Source organism: Colias croceus, chromosome 23, assembly GCF_905220415.1.
Source record: "Colias croceus chromosome 23, ilColCroc2.1".
Taxonomy (NCBI): domain Eukaryota; kingdom Metazoa; phylum Arthropoda; class Insecta; order Lepidoptera; family Pieridae; genus Colias; species Colias croceus.
Window position 1 is genome coordinate 5,725,024 of NC_059559.1, and position 18,242 is coordinate 5,743,265.

General features: G+C 37.3%; 1 protein-coding gene across 2 annotated transcripts; it reads right to left on the reverse strand.

Moving 5' to 3' along the window:
- Positions 1–1,944: 1,944 nt before the first annotated feature.
- On the reverse strand, positions 1,945–17,501 carry LOC123702436 (serine/arginine repetitive matrix protein 1). 2 transcript variants are annotated; one of them, XM_045650181.1, is made up of 15 exons: positions 17,386–17,501; positions 16,975–17,102; positions 15,994–16,094; positions 14,324–14,444; positions 13,733–13,819; positions 12,934–13,143; positions 12,060–12,168; positions 10,981–11,081; positions 9,868–9,985; positions 8,485–8,699; positions 7,330–7,503; positions 6,578–6,705; positions 5,815–5,924; positions 4,233–4,384; positions 1,945–2,770 (listed from the first exon to the last, which is right to left on the reverse strand). In XM_045650181.1, the coding sequence occupies exons 3-14, from the start codon at positions 16,091–16,093 to the stop codon at positions 4,337–4,339; spliced, it is 1,521 nt and encodes a 506-aa protein (XP_045506137.1). In that variant the 5' UTR covers position 16,094; positions 16,975–17,102; positions 17,386–17,501; the 3' UTR covers positions 1,945–2,770; positions 4,233–4,336. The 2 variants fall into 2 exon arrangements, with proteins under 2 accessions (XP_045506137.1, XP_045506138.1); XM_045650182.1 differs by lacking the exon at positions 4,233–4,384 and having other exon boundaries at positions 17,386–17,500.
- Positions 17,502–18,242: the final 741 nt, after the last annotated feature.

Sequence of the window (18,242 nt, forward strand, 5' to 3'; positions counted from 1 at the left end):
CATCCATATTGACATCATAAAGTAAGGTATTTAAGACTATCATGGTTAAAAAAACTATAACTCGCTAAACAAACCCTCCGCTCCTGATGGTCTTAGCGTGATGATATAATATAGCCTTCCTCGATAAATGGACTATCCAACAGTGAAATCTTTTTTTCAATCGGACCCATGGTTCCTGAGATAAGTGCGTTCAAGCAAACAAACAAACTATTCAGCTCAATGAACTATAATATAAAAATGAATCGCAAAATTTGTTGGTAAGCGCATAATTCGAGAGCTACTGAACCGATTTTGTTAATTATTTTTTATATAATATTCCTTGAAGTACGAGGATGGTTCTTACGGAGAGAAAACGTAAACATGTGCCACGGGCTAAGCCGGGCGGACCGCTAGTATTATTACAAATTAAAAATTCATAACAACACAGCTACAGAAAATTCCTACAAAGTCGTTATCTTTTGAACACACTTGAGTAATTAAATAATAGGAAACAAAACTCAAAACATGAGGAAAAATTAGTCAGTAAAACTGATAATGGTATATTTTCATTAAATTATTAACTATAGTTACTAATAAATAATAATATAAAGCTCAAGAGTTTGTTTGTTTGAACACGCTCAGTAACAACTGTACCGATTTTGAACATTATTTCACCATTGGATATGTAGTATGTACATGATCCCTGATAGACCGAGAGATAGTGACAAATTATTGGGTCTAACTATCGCCCACGAGAAGTGGCCGCCGGTACCAGCGTTCTGACCATCATTTTTCTTTTTGTCATTCCATTGAACCGCCATAATGGTACATATGACCCAATCATTTCTGTCACCAACTCCTGGTCTATAAATGCTATAGGCTATATAATATAGTACTACGGGCAAAGCCGGGGCATATTTTTTATTATTTTCCGACTGAGTTTGATTAATCAAAACAAATCTAAACCACGATAGACTTAATACAATACCTAGGGCCGTATTATGACCTCTTATTTCCAGTCAGTTTACGCCGTGAATTGAACTGACTGGCAAATTCGTATATGATCGCAATAACCAGCCATGGTTAATTATTATGGTATTATATGAATTTGACAGTCAGTTCAATTCACGGAGTAAACTGACTGGAAATAAGAGGTCATAATACGGCCTCAGTTTTTCTCTATCATCTATTAAATACTATTAAATAAGAAAATCTATTAAATACGTAGATTTATTATGTATCACTATGTTATTAAATATTCTATATATACATTTATAACTAGACAAGTTATAATTATTTTGTTCCAAGATCTGTTCAAGTATACATATTAATGTGAAAAATACTTTACCGTTTTCTATTACATAATAACTAAATATATAAAAATAAAACGAGGTGTGTCCCTTACACAATTCTGGCGGGTCACGAGTGGCCGAGTTGGTCAGGCGTCCGCCCCGGAATGGCGCGATAGGATGCGGGTTCGAGTCCCGCCTCGTGATCGAATTTTTTCTATTCTTTATATATTTATAAAAATAAAATTTACCAATGTATGAATATAATTTAATATCTATGAAAAACAAAAATTACTATATTCAAAGCTTAGATAGTTTTGATTTTAAAATAATACATGTAATAAAATCTTGGGAAAATCACAACTGTACATTGAATATTTGTTCAAAAGAATAACTTAAAAAAACCATTTCCATCGTGGAATAATTACTCGCAATATCGATTTTAACAAGTTTTAGCATTCAATTCGCTTGCAAAATTATTTTTTCGTGGCAATTAAGATATCAGCCTTACATAGTTGTGCCATTTACTTAAAAATGTAGTGGGGTATGTTTTGGGGGGTATGTATTGTGGGGGTGTAGTGGGGTATGAGCTAGCGCGCAAGAGCAACTTTTGTCTCCGCAACTATTTTGTCTCTCCCATCAATTTTATAGGAAGTTGCGTCGCTACGTGCGCGCACTTTCTTACTAGCCCATAGATTTGATTGGAGAGACAAAATAGTTGCGGAGACAAAAGTTGCTCTTGCGAGCTAGCTCTAAGGGGCAGATGTATTAAATTTTCACACAATATTCCATGACTATACTATTAAAAGTGAAGTCCCATCTCCCCTAGTGGGATATAGGCAGATGCCTTATGCACACATCTATTTCACTGATCGATTTTCTTTAGGGACAAGTAGGTGATCAGCCTTCTGTGTCCTGCCAGACCGAGACATTTTTTTTTTTCGATTCCTCTGGGAATCGAACCCGGGACCCCTCGGTTCTACGCACATGCGTCAACCACTGTACCAAGGAGTACGTAAGATAAAGTACGTACGTAAGTACCTACGAATTAAATCGAAATACAACACTATAGCAAATAATCTATGGAAGAAACATTCTACTAAAAATACACTTTAAATAGATGCACAGAATACGCTACAAGAAAACCGCATCGTTTTTTGCGACGTCGGTTAAATGTTGAAGTGAAACTTCTTTTGGCGCAATAGTATAATATCAAGGTCGCGTCATGGTAATACCGTCACGTCATGGTGTAAGGAGACGATTTAGGTATCTTTGATTCTTAAAGAAGTTTCACTTCTGACACGTGTGCTCGGCACGCACGCTTTTAAATAGAAACTACACTATAAAATTGTTTATTACTCACTATAAATGTTTTATTTTTTGCCACCGCTAACCACTTGTACACTTTGCAACACACATACACTTAAATTTACACTAACACTTGACACTTTGAAGTTGCGCCTTGTGATAAAACTTCATAAACGATGACGTCACTGAAGTATCTGAAAATGGATAAAATTCAATGTTACTTACGTATTTTTTTTTTTTGGATATTAATGATGCTCTAGTTTTAGCCTCGTGATAATTTTTTAGAGTCATTATCAGGGGACTGCGAACATAGTACAATGATATAATCCCCAATCAAGCAATCCCCAGTATTAAAATATGTAGGTAAGAATATACATAATATTTATTTATTTACAGGGTGTCCCAGAAGTCGACGTCAAGCCGAAATTTTCTGAAAGGTAATGCCACACCAGTTATCAGAAAAATTGAAAAAAAAATTTAAGTCATGTATTTTTAAAGTTATGGATTTTTTTATTTTATTCCAGAAAATGTACACCATGTGACAGTTTTTTCATTCCTGTTGCTACAAATATTTACTTTTTGCCAATTTTTTTTCTCTTACGTCATCCCGAATAGTGCTTTATGTAACCTGTGATCCTAAACCCTGTGCCGATCACTCCAACTTGTAGGAAAATGTCATTTTATACCGTACCAAGATTTCAAAATTAATTTTTCGCACTACTTCAACTGATCGTCCTGAAAAAAAAATGTACTACTCCAGTTTGGCAAGTAGCTTTAAAAGTTAGCGCATTTAATAAGGATTCTAACGAGGTATAACACTTATTCCATTATATCTTAGATCAGCCATAAAAAAATATTTTTGGAAATTTATTTTCGGAATTTTATTTTACTCACACTTTATGGAATGTCTCTCTCCATCTTATTTAAACCATGCTGTGGTTATTAGGAACGCTTTAGGTACACTAGAATCGTTTTTTGTAATTTCAAAGAAATTGTTAAAAACAGACTTTGTTTAACAAAAATATTTTTTATATATATTTTATATATAATAGAGTTGATGAGAGAGACAAAATAGTTGCGGAGACAAAAGTTGCTCTTGCGCGCTAGCTCTAATGACACACAGATGTTGTACGAGCAAGCACGTCCAAAGTGTAATAAGGCGCTTTGCTTGCATATTTCGTCCCCCGTGGACTGTATATCCATCCATAGGTCGCTGGTTCAAAATCCGGCTTGAAGGACCAGAATGTACGGGCCTATCCCGTACGTGTGTATAATTAATTAATATAATTAGAAATAAAAGAATTATTAAAACTATTAAAACTTGTAATGACCGGAATATATTAACTATAAAATGAAATGGATGACTCACGCGAGGTACGCTTAATGATCGATGGCGATGAACTGATTTTAATATAATATAAAGTGTAAAATATTGGAAACAATTTGGGTTACGAAATATGCAAACAAAGCGCCTTATTAAAGGGGTGATAGATTATATATGCGTACTTAAAAACCGTCGATGAAGTTCGTTGACGATTCAACATGTTCGAAATTTTGCTCGAAGCCCACCTTCACTCGCACGTCTGTCACCGCCGTTACACTTTGGACGTGCTTGCTCGTACAGATGCTATATAATATCGTGCACAGTGTACTCACGGGCAGTGTGCGCGGCGGCGCGGCGGCGGGCGGTCGCGCGGCTAGCGGCGCGCGGCCCCCGCGGCGAGGTCCACACAGAGGACCGCCGCGGGGGCGGCGCGCCCTCAGCTGCGCCGGTGCCGCCCGCCCCGGCGGCGGCGCTCGCGGCGCACCTGCACACGGAAAAAAAAATTATACACCACAGACAAAAAAAAAAACCCGTCCAAGTGCAATTCGGACTCCCGCAGTGTTCCATGCTATGGAAACCCCCCTTAATATTTTTATTGAACTGGAACTTCTTTATCGGAGTTGGAAAAAAAATTTAGTGTAACATTTTTTCGTTACGCGTGACATTTTTCCGTTACACGCCATCTTTTTCTTATCCATACCACGCGTGATTCGACGTATTTCCTCTTTTTCTATTGAAAAATAAGGTCATAAAGAAGTTTCACTTCTTACGTGTGTACACTAGTACACGCACACATTTTTTTTAGTATTTGTAGGTATAGCGGCAAATTTCAACTTTCTAGCTATCACGGTTTATGAGATAGAGCCTAGAAACAGACATACACAAATTTAACTACGAATCAAAAACTTTAAGAACCCTTCCAAAGAGGTCCTGACCTCATGCCGCAATAAAACATTTCTATTCAATTTTAAATAAAGATTGTCGAAAATAATTTAAATGCTAACAACACTGATTATGTTTAATTAAATTTTTAGAAAAAAATATTTATTAAATTATAATAATTATTAATGACGAGAAATGAAGATCCTTATTATCCAAGTTTCCACTTTGGTGAAAAAAAATTAACATTTTTAATGAATATTAAAAAAATCATAAAATGTTTTTATTTTTTAATAAAATGTCCCAAATATCCCCATACTTTGTTGATGTGTGTATATTGAAGTGAAAACTTGTTTACCACCATTGTGATGTCAAAGTCAATAAAACGAAAAAGCTACAGTTAAAAAAACACATAATTCAAGATACACAATACACAACGTGGAATAAAAATATTCAATACTAGCGGTCCGCCCCGGTTACGCCCGTGTTACATATTTCGCAATAAAAGGTAGCCTATGTTCTTTCTCAGGGTCTAAAGATTGTCTGTGCCAAATTTCATCAAAATCGGTCCAGTAGTTTATGCGTGAAAACCATACATACATACAAACCTTTCCTCTTTATAATACTACTAGCTTACCACCCGCGGCTTCGCCCGCTTTGTCTAAAACCTAATAAATTATATACCAAAACCTTCCTCTTGAATAACTCTCTATTAAAAAAAACTGCATCAAAATCCGTTGCGTACTTTTAAAGATTTAAGCATACAAAGGGACATAGGGACAGAGAAAGCGACTTCGTTTTATACTATATAGTGATTATTATTAGTATACTAGCTGTTCTCCGCGGTTTCACCCATGTGGCTCCGCTCCTGTTGGTCTTAGCGTGATGATATTTAGCCTATAGCCTTCCTGGATAAATGGACTATCAAACACCGAAAGAATTTTTCAAATTGGACCAGTAGTTCCCGAGATTAGCGCGTTCAAACAAACAAACTCTTCAGCTTTATAATATTAGTATAGATTAGTATAGACGTACCGGCATCGCCTCACTATCAGCCCAGCGCTCGTAGGCCCGTTCCCGTTTCAACCACTCTTGGTACTTGTACCACCACTCCTCCCATTTCACGTAATCACTCAACGATAGACCTGGAACGAAATTATTATTAAATAAATAAACAAGTGACAACTGTGTTAAAAACAACCGACTTCAAACTTGCACCTGCAACATTTACAAATACAGACAAAAATGCTCATAAAATAAAAAACACTGGGCCTATCCGAATAAAATTTTTATGGGACCAATTCGACACCATTCCGCATCGAACAAAAAAAGAATCACGTAAATCGGTTCAGAAATCTTGGAGAAATCGGTGTACATAAATATAAAAAAAAACATACCGGCCGAATTGATAACCCCCTCTTTTTTTTTGAAGTCGGTTAAAAAATAATAAGTTGACTGGTACAAATAACGAATCGAAAGACGGGATAAAACCTATCCTGTGTTATAATTAACACATAGGATGTGTGTGCCAAATTTCATTAAAATCGGTTCAACAGTATTCGCGTGAGGGTGTATTACAAACAAACATCGAACTTTCGCATTTTCACTTGACACAGTGGAACTTCTTACGCGCGTTGAGAGTAAAATTTCAAGGTCGCGTCATGGCAATATCGTCACGTCATGGAGTAAGGCGACGATTGTGGTAGTTAGAATCTTGCCAAAGAAGTTTCACTTCTGACACGTGTGCTAGGCACACACGCTCTCTTTTATATTAGTAGGATATAAGATTAAATCTCACCTCTCAAATATCCCCGTTTCTTATAGTAATCGTATCTGACCCTAACATCGTCCCATGAGGGCAGACCCCCGGGGGCGACCGCCAAAAGCTCTTCCGGGTAACTGCCCACCGGGGCAGGTTCTAGGCCACTGGAAGGGAAATATCAAATTATTAATCTTATTGCAATTTAGAACTGAAAATGCTTTTTTTGTAATAATAAAAAAAAGCTAATGGCTGTAAGGGCGGCCGTACACGGACCGCTTCAAGCAGTTGAGACCGACAGCTTGAAGCGGCGACCGCGCGGTGAACTATAGACATTCATTCACCGACACGGACTGCTCGAGCCGTCGCGACCGCTTCAAGCCATTGAGATAATATTACTTCGTATGGAGGAGACACCACGAACAAAATCTGTGCGCCATTTTTTTGCTCTAACTAAAACTCTAACTTTTAAAAATTATTATCTAGTTAGGTACTTACCGATGAAAGTAATTCCTTTGCACTTTTCTGTATTATTTGTGCAATATCGTAACACACACGAAGGCATATTTGATGCGTTTCACTTTAAAACAAATAAAAAATGAGCGTGCAGTTACGCCATAATGGCGTATGTTGAGCGGAACATAAGTGATGTAGGCGGTGTCGCCTCCATAATATGTATATCTCAATGTTTCAAGCCGTCAACTGCGCGGTTTGTAGCGACAGCTCGAGCAGTCAACGACCGACCGCTCGAGCAGCCCAAATCTAAACACTAAATACATATAAACACTCACGGCGCTGCGTCCCTCGGCGGCGGCGGCTCGGCGCACGGCTCGACGCTCGGCTCGGCGATGTGCACGTCGAGCTGCGCGTCGCGCCGCGTGATGCGCATGTTCATCGTGTCCACGCGGGCCGTGCGCGCGGCCGACCACTGCGCCATCTTGCCGAAACGCTCGGACAGCGTCAAACTGGGGGAAAAGAGAAAAGATTTTTCCAGTGTGAGTCTTATAGTTCAGGATCCATCGCCCATTTTTGCAAGTGATTACTATCAAGCTAATTTTCCGTGAGTAGCTTTATTTTGATGAGACGCCCAATAATTTCCTATACGAAACTCTCGATTGCGGTAGCTAAACAGAGGTAACAAGGATAAAAATTTTTGATTTGAAGGTTCTCAAATATTTATTACTAACTGAATTTTTTTTTATTCAATATCAATTTAATTATCTAAATTATTCGAAAAATTATTTGTCCTACAAAATCTATGCTTTGACCAAAGAGTCACCTCTTTCCAATGTGTATCGATACGAGGTCATCATAAATGATTACTGACCAGCTGATTTATTTGTTTTCACTTAGTTAATATTTATATTATAATTCAACAGACATATTATCCTACAAATTGCGTAATAAATATTTGAGAACCATCAAATCGAAAAAATTTATCCTTGTTACCTGTGTTAGCTACCGCAATCGAGTTTCATATAGGAAATTATTGGTCGTCTCATCAAAATAAAGCTACTCACGGAAAATTAGCTTGATAGTAATCACTTGCGAAATGGGCGATGGATCCTGAACTATATTAAATTCGATTATGATAATGAGCTTGACTTCCGAGTGTGAGGTTTTTTTGTGTGACTTTTAGCATTACTTCGAATGTAAAATTATAGCATGAATTAGACCATTTTCTCGCCATTGCGGCGGCGAGGTACTAGCATCTGGCTCGCTATTAGCTAAGGCAGCAGCTATCGCGGCGGGCGAAACGTCGCTGCTCTTTATGTATGCGGAGGTATCGGTGTTTCTCTTCATGTGCGAGTGTGAGTGTGAGTTTTGCTACGAGTGTGAGTTTTAGTAGTTATTCGAGTATGATAGTGAGTTTGACTTAGGAGTGCGAGTTTTAGCATGACGTCGAGTGTTATTTTTATATAGTGTGTTTTATAGCGTTTTCTCACCGTTGCGGGGGCGGGGAAGCACTAGCGTCCGACTCGCTATCACTATCGCTATCAGCCAAGGCAGCAGCTATCGCGGCGGGCGAAACGCCGCGTTCGGGCCGCTCCCGTTCGGGACGCGCGGTCGCACGCCGCCTTTCGCCTTCGCGTTTTATTTGAGCCGGTGGTATCGGCGCTGCCGGGCGTACGGCTAGCTGTGAGCGTTGCCATTCTAGCACCTGCAGTGTGGGAAAATTGACATAAGCTTTACTACGTCAGAACATTAATTACTGTGAAATTATTTGAACTTGTTTATTAATAACAAGCTGTGCCGCGCGGTTTCACCCGTGTGGCTCCGCTCGTGTTGGTCTTAACGTGATGATATATAGCCCATAGCCTTCCTCGATAAATGGGCTATCTAATATCGAAAGAATTTTTCAAAAATATCCAGTAGTTCCCGAGATTAGCGCGTTCAAACAAACAAACAAACAAACTCTTCAGCTTTATAATATTAGTATAGATTTACCACTCTCTCTATACACAGTAACATTTAACTTCTAGATCAGTGTATAGTGTTATAATGCAAGGGGGACACTAAATTAATACCTTTTTTACACGCTTTATATTAGCTTCACCTGTATGTTTGTATGTTTGTAACCGACTTCTTTGGCCGCGATTTTGACCCACTTTAAACGGCCAGATTTCGTTCAAACTTTGTAGATTTATTGAGGACCGATGACAATACACTAATTTGATAAAATTTTCTATTTTTTAGTTCGGTTTTCTATAAAAAGCGTGTTTTTTAGTTTTTTTAAACTATTATTATTTACTTTGTGTTTACAAAATGTGTGTTATTACATTAGAACCCTAACCAGTTGTAAAAATAATATGTATGCCCCCATACGGATTATTTTAAAGGTTTAAAAGTACTGATAGTAATTGAAATGAAATGAAATTCGTTTATTATGGATACATAAAAAGATACAAATAAAATGAAACAAGAAAATTAAATCTAACTTAACATATTATGTATGCAACAATAAGCTTGCCACTCAGTGCACTCAATACACTGATTTTCAGTGGTTGTCTTAGGATGCCTTGCTGACAGTAGTAATTGTATGACGAAGTTTAAGTATTGCCCCAAAAAGATAGTAACAACCAGTTTAAATCCAGTATTATCACTAATAATAGTATAAAACAAAGTCACTTTCTCGGTCCCTCTGTCCCTTTGTATGCTTTAATCTTTAAAACTAAGCAATGGATTTTGATGCAGTTTTTTTTTAATATATAGAGTGATTCAAGAGGAAGGTTTTAGTATATAATTTATTAGGTTTTAGACAAAGCGGGCGAAGCCGCGGGCGGTAAGCTAGTCATTATTAAAATACTATTTTTAACCTTTTCACTAACCTTCTCCTCCCGTGTTCGCTTGCTAGCCTCCCTGGCCTTCAACAGCTCTCTAGTTGGCAGAACAACCGGCCCAGCGCTTGCGGGCACAGGCCGTTTTGGCGGTGGGGAACCGCGCGGACTGAAATATAAATAAAATTTATATAATATACTAATCCATACTAATATTATAAATGCGAAAGGAACTCTGTCTTTTACTCAATCACACCTTAATTACTGAACCAATTTGCATGAAATTTGGTATAGAGATATTTTGATACCCGAGAAAGGACATAGGTTAGGTTATATCCCGGAAATCCCACGGGAACGGGAACTATGCGGGTTTTTCTTTGACTGTGCGGGAGACGCCGAGGGTGGAAATCTAGTATATATCTATACTAGCTTCCGCCCACGACTTTGTACGTGCATCCTCGTTTTTCCCCGTTCCCACAAGAATTTCGGGAAATTCTTTCTTAGGGGATGCCTACGTTATGACATCTACCTGCATGCCAAATTTCAGCCCGATCCGTCCAGTGGTTTGGGCTGTGCGTTGATAGATCACTATATCAGTCACCTTTGAGTTTTATATATATAGATTGCTATGGATGAAAATTATGAAATTATTGGCAAAGTAGACAGTACCTTATTATTCTATAGTAATATTATAAAGCTGAAGAGTTTGTTTGAACGCCCTAATCTCGGGAACTACTGGTCTGATTTGAAAAATTCTTTCGGTGTTAGATAACTCATTTATCGAGGAAGGCTATAGGCTTTATATCATCATGCTAAGACCAAGAGTATTTTATTAAGAACGAGTTATTGAAGTTTCTTTTTTTATGAAAGTGTCTTCCAGCTGGTTCATTTTATTCCATTTCTATCCGCTTCTTTAAATTTCATCTGCCTTACTATTATAGTATTTGGTTGAAAAATAGTAATTTAAATAAAAAAAACGACGTGTGTCACTCGGGGACTGGGGCGGTTGCGCTATTGCATGCTATGCCTTCAAGCCACACCTCCGCCCGTCCCCGTGGGGAGCGTGAGGTTTTTTCGTTACGGAATTTCTCGATTCGGTCCCCGCGCTCACGGCCCGCGATAGAAGCTATGCAATAGCTTACAAAATTAAAACATTATACTCACGGCGGTTTAGCCTTCACGGGCGGTGCAGCCTTCTTGTTCTTAGCTGAACAAACTGAACACGATTCGTCCGAACAACTGCTCGCTGAAGAACCAGAGGACGACTGTAATTATGAAAAATAAGAATTTATCACTACATAGTATAAAACAAAGTTGCTTTCTCTGTCCCTTTGTATGCTTAAATCTTTAAAACTACGCAACGGATTTTGATGCGGTTTTTTTTAATAGATAGAGTGATTCAAGAGGAAGGTTTTAGTATATAATTTATTAGGTTTTATACAAAGCGGGCGAAGCCGCGGACGGTAAGCTAGTATATTATATTTTATAATAATAAAGAATAGAAAGTCCTTTCGCGCCAATCCGGGGCGCAATTAGACACATAAAACTGAAAGTCTATACTTCTCTATATCTCTTTTCAAATAGGCGATATTTTTTGTTATAGTCGAGCCAATTTAATAGGCAACATTTGACGTCTATCAATTTTATCTTCGAAGAGAGGTAACCTGCTTAAAAACATCGATTAAAGTGTATTAATCAATACAGATTTGAAACATTTGTCAATCGAATTTATTAATTTATGATGATTTTTATTCACAAGTAATCAATGCATTCGATTCTAGATGTCAGATTTCGATTTTTAGAGTAACGTCTCTAGTATTTAAAAAGAAAAAAGGTTTATTGACACAAAATTGTAGCGACGTCAGTTCTTCAATTCAGAAATTGTTTATTATGTTTAGGATGGTTTATCAGTAAAATGAAATCTTAAAATTACTTGTATCGGTCATTATTATTATAAATATGTAATCGTAATTGAAAAAAGTTAAGCAAATGTGCAGTTCTAACAAAACGAAATATCATGTTATTCTATGTCGTCGTTACTAGGTTACGTTGTTGAATTTTGTTGAACTGTCAAATGTTGCCTATTAAAATGGCTCTACTATAGTACCAATTATTTTTCGAAATTACTACACCAATTTAGAAAGATCTTATTTGCAATCAGATTCGGCATCCAAAATGAAGGACAATTGCTACTACAATACAATATTAAAAAAAAATAAAGGTTATAATTTCTTTATTTTCACCTTTCTAGGGTCCGGCGGGCTCGGCGGTCGGTTCCTCGGCGGGGGCGGAGGCCTAACCCGCTTCCTTACTACGGGGCTCCGCCGACGGGGACTGCGGTTCGGACTGCGTCTAAAGTGATAAAATGAGAGAAATTTAGTAACTATACATACTAATATTTCAAGGCAATTTGTTTTAATTTGAGATTTTTTAACGAACGAATTTCAAAATCTCAGGCACTGTTAGTACGCAATGCAAATTTGTTTTTATACAAGATATAAATATATATGACTAGATATCCGCCCGCGGCTTTGCCCGCGTTTGCAAAGGAAAACCCGCACAGTTCCCGTTTCCGTGGGATTTCCGGGATAAAAACTATCCTATGTGTTAATCCAAGTTACCCTCTGTATGTGTGCTAAATTTCATTGTAATCGGTTCAGTAGTTTTTACGTGAAAGAGTAACAAACATCCATACATCTATACAAACTTTCGCATTTATAATATTAGTAGGATGAATACACCAAATGTTGCAAAAATATTCCTCTTTGCAACAGACCAAACTGCGTGCTAGCAAGCTAGCTAGTTTTTTGTAGTTATACTTTTTGTGGCAAAAATTTATTCTTTTTCTCTTTTGAATGAATGAATGAAAAATTCTCTATTGCCCACAAAAATACAGGATTGCAAAATAAGAGCGATACAAGTAAAAATATGTACAGAGGGTGGTCTTATCGCTGTAAGCGATTTCTGCCAGACAACCCGAAAAACCATAAGGATTACATATTTTATGCACCATGCATTACATTTAGGTATATTTTGCTTTAAAATTGAATAAAATTCATAAAAATCTCTTTTATTAGTTGTGTTCCACAAAATATAATAGATTCAATCTCTCCTCACCTAATAGGGCTTCGCCGTGGACTGCGTCTAGGGCTCCGGCGTATAGACCGCGACCGCGACTTCCTCGGCGACCGTCTGATCACCGGCGACCGTGACCGTCTCACTAGCGGTGACCGTGAACGTCTAATCACTGGTGACCGTGACCGTCTCAATACCGGTGACCGTGAGCGGCGTATTATGGGTGACCGTGAACGGCGCGCCAGTGGCGATCTGAAATAAAATAGTGTTTTTTATATGGTGTTTAGAGTAATGTACAGAAAATGTAATGTAGAAAACATTAAATAGTTATAAGTGTTTCATGACATAAATTTGTAAAGAATAGAAAAAATTCGATCACGAGGCGGGACATTAACCCGCATCCTTTCGCGCCATTTCATTTAATCATCTCAATAGATGGCGCGCGGTGTGTCCCTTAAGACACATAAAAACTGAAAGAATAGAATAGAGTTGGTCAGGCATCCGCCCCGGAATGGCGCGAAAGGATGCGGGTTCGTATCCCGCCTCGTGATCGAATTTTTTCTATTCTTTATAAATTTTTATATTTATAAAGCATTTGAATGCCATAAAACCAAAAATATAAATTCAGTGTTTCATGATGTTAATTCAGTTATCTGTCGTATCAGAAACATAATTGCATATTGAGATCAAACGAAAAACATCTGCCTTGCTCATTCAAATTACAAAAATTCCTTATAAATTATAATTCACTTCACTTTACACAAAGAAATCAGCAATCCATTTCATCAAAACACGATTTACTAACACAAAATGACCAAAAACATTATTTTCTTCGTCTCACCGTGAACGTCGCGGTGATCGCGAACGCCTCGGCGACACAGAGCCCGCGCCGTCCAAATACAGTTGCTTGTAGCCTGTGTGACGCCATCTATAGGACAAAATAAATAAATAAATACGTAAATAAAAGCGAGTGTGCCGAGCACACGTGTCAGAAGTGAAACTTTTTTGGCAAGTGCCAAGCCCACGTGTGTAGTGAAACTTCTTTGGCAAGATTCAAAGATACGAAACTCGTCGTCTTTCGTCGTTGAATATGCATACGTGACCTTAGATATTATAGTTTTGTTTCTGTTGAGTTGTTTAAGTGTTATTTTTATTCCGTTTCTAAAGTAGTTATGTAAGAATTACGTAAGCAGATTTTTTGGCTGCGAACCTCAATCCTGAAGGCGAGACTGAAAATCAGCGCTGTTGCACTCTTTCGAGTCAATCAGCATAGCTGAGTCAGACTTTTCGCCACGAAAATATTTTTTTTCTCATTTTTTTTTTATTATTTTATTATATTGTGTTCTTTAGGTTAAGTAGATTTAAATGTATGTATCAAAATCATTGTGGCAATAAACGCATTCATTCATTCGTTCGTTCATTCATATCTCACCTATTAGGATCCTTTTCTTCAACTTGGAGCAGTTTCCGATCCCAACTTCCGGGAGACGCTTGTCGTGCCCGCTTCATGACATTATCTATTTCCTTCCTACGACCGGCGGGATTTGAGGGGTCTGGAAGAAAAGCATAATAGGTATAAAGATGGACATAATCCTACTAATATTAAAAATGCGAAAGTGCCCTTACGCACTAGCGGTTAACCGCAGGGGCGGCTAACCGCGCGGTTAGCCGCTTTCCCATTTTAATATGCAACCGCTTATGATTGTACGCACTAATCATAAAAGCGGTTGCATATTAAAATGGGAAAGCGCCTAACCGCGCGGTTAGCCGCCCCAGCGGTTAACCGCTAGTGCGTAAGGGCACTAAGTTTGTGAGATTGTGTGATAGATGGATGGATGGATGTTTGTTATTCTTTCACGCAAATACTACTAAAGTGCTTACAATGAATTTCATTGAAAGTTAAATTTTAATCTTTAAAACTTCGCAACAGATTTTGATGCGGTTTTGTTTTAATAGATAGAGTGATTCAAGATAAGACGTTTTAGTATATAATTTATTTGGTTATAGATAAAGCGGGCGAAGCTGCGGGCGGCAAGCTAGTAAACAATATATTTTATTATTATAAAAAAAGCTTATACACTATCATATCACAGCAAACTAATCCCGCATTCCGTTCCCATGCGAACGGCGTCGTCAGCAGTTTGCTGTGAAGGTCGGACCGTAACATATATTAACATCTTGATTATATATTGTAGTTTGCAAACCTTTTGTCAATTTAACATAAAAGTACTACTTACTCAATTAAATTTTTTTTTCAATCAGAATAAATAGTGAAGTTTATTTTATTACAAACTAGGCCGCAGCTTCGCCCGCGTTTTCAAAGAAAAACCTGCAATTTCCCATTCCTGTGGGATTTCCTCGATAAAACGTATCCTATGTGTTAATCCAAGTTACCCTCTATATGTGTGCATAATTTTATTGTAATAAGTTCAGTAGTATTTGCGTGACAGATCGCATTTAACATATTAGTAGGATCTAATCTACACACCTACACATACATCCATTCTCAAACTTTCACATTTATAATAATATTAGTGGAATCTAGATACTATTAACAGTAATTGTTGATGTAAGATGTTGTATGAAGTCATCTCTGGATCTAATTTCAAATCTTTTTTAACTATAATTAATTAAATCTTTACAGATCAACAATAATTGTTTCCAATATTACACTCTCCATAAAAACCTTCCTTGATCCATAACAATGTTATACAGCTAATATTATAACTGTTATTCAGCTAATATTTTATCTGTGTTTAGTTCTTGTCTGAAGACAGATGTCTTCAGTTATAAAGATTTACTCAATATTTGTATCTCTAGCCAATACACAACAAACGCCAAGCATTCCAAATACCAATAAGTGAAGTCCCGTGTCCCCTAGTTGGGTAAGGGGCAGATGCATTATGCCCACACCGGTTTCACTGATCGATTTCCTTTAGGAACAGGTAGGTGATCAGCCTTCTGTGTCCTGCCAGACCGAGACATTTTTTTTCTTCGTCTCCACCGGGAATCAAACCCAGGGGCCCTCGGTTCTACGCTCACGTGTCAACCACTATACAAAGGAGGCGGTCAGATACCTGCTGCCCAAATACCAATAATCACCTGTAATCTTAGCATGTTGCGGATTCCTGTCCATATGCAGACGATTCTTCGAGGCCGTCTCCGCAGCGCGCGAGACCGACCCGTTGCGACGGGACGACATGCTGCAAAATTAATATCATAGCTTTAGTTTATATCTACACTCTAAATCAATGATTAATTTGAAAAATTATTTTGGTGTTAGATAGCCCATTTATCGAGGAAGGCCATAGGCTATAATATCATTATGATAAGACCAACAGGAGCGGAGCCACACGGGTGAAACCGTGAAGTGCAGCTAGTCAAGGATAAAAGAAAATCAAAACGTAGATCTATATAAAAAATATATATTAATCCAAAATAAATGCCTAGAAGTCAACCAACAAATACTTATAATAAAATATACGTATAAGTTACTGCAAAGTGCAAATGAGAAAAAAAAATTGCACTTGTGTTCTTATGCAGTTTAATTTTCTCATGTAGTAATACTGTTATTTTTTGTCATAGTATTGGTACTCATTTTTTCCTAACTCTAGTTATATGTATATCCAAAATCAATTAGATGTATGAATCCATCGGTGCATTCTTACTAACAGATTTAACAAAGAATATGATACCTTTTCATAATCTTACACAAATATCGATTCAGTATATGTATACCTAGTTGCTGAATAATCTTTCTTTGTTGTTGTAAGTGATTCTACTTTCTCATTGAAGATTTTGTACATTAAGGTTAGGTACGTGTGTATCAATGAAAAAAAAAAACTTCTTCAGTGTGTACTTTTAATGAAATAAAATCTTTGTTGAGCACAATGTATTGAATACATAATACAACAATGACAAATTTGATTCTCATCTTATCATTTATCAATTAGGTACTTAAATTAAATCAATTTTCCTATTTCAGGCTTATAATTACTTACTCATACAAATCTATAAAATACTTTCACAAAATGGCGCCTATTGATTTTTCACCACTCACCTGCGTATTAGTGAAAAGCTTACCTAGGTGACTCCGAAACGACTTAGTGGAGCGAGGGCTCCAAACGCGCGCGCGGCAAGACGCGAAGGGGCGAAGCCCCGGGGCTGCGCGGACAGCGGTGGCCGGCAGGATGCGATTGCCAGCAACGCCGCTGCAAAGCCAACCGACATACTTATAATCACGAATACGCGACGCGACGAATGCGCGAATTTCGCGACAGAACGGTCGCGCGAACGGATCTTGGCCACGCCAGGCACACATGCAGCCTTCGGGCGATCGCGGCGGCGGCTCCGCGGTACGAGCCGGACGAATCTCTCCGTCATGACGGTTCACCTCCATTCCTTCAATTCCCTTTGTCAAGCTACGTGTAATCCTGGCGTAGACAACATATGTACTATATCCACCTTAATAAATCACAAAACAATGTTACGAACCAGTATAAACACCAAAACTTTCACAGATGTTCAATGATGGTAAGCCGAAGATCACTCGTTACAATAATCACGACACACCTTTCTCGAAGCATCGGCCATTTTGTTTCAAATTACGATCTGCAAAATTTTGACAGCTGAACTCACAAGCGTCATTATTAGGTAGCACAGATAAAGCTAAAACAAAATATTTTTAGCCTGTCACAATATACGCTTCTTTAATAATTTTAAACCTACGTTTTAAACTTTAAATGGTGCTTTTTTATATTATAATTTAATAGAAGGGCGCTTTAAAATATAAAATTACTAATTATAAAAAAATTTATAACCGGAGCGTTCAAGTCAGTGTTATCATCCTAAAATAATAATAACCAATGATAACAAACTTGATAGGTACACAATAATAAATTAATATAATTATTATCTTACAAACATACTAGATAATAAATACTATGAGCAATCATGAATGTATGATATGAATTTAAAAACTCAGTTCGGAATAAATATTTTTTTTACTACCTACCCTCTACTTAAAGTTTAAACCGTGTTTAAACCAAACTGAATACCAAACATTTATTCTTCATTCAAAACTACTCAATTTAAAGTCAATGAACTATGAATACCTACTATGTTAATTGTCATGTACTTTATTTAATTAATAAAATATAACGACGTCGATAAAAAGGTTAGGTTCACCTTATGATAAAAATATAGGTTTATTGACATATAAATCAAGTAAAAGTTAACTATAATATTTTAATAATATTAATTTCATTTTAATGTAATATTATATAGTCCTGCAATTGAACTTCTAAGAAGAAAAATGGCACGGTAAATAATATTATGTGATAAATTTTAGC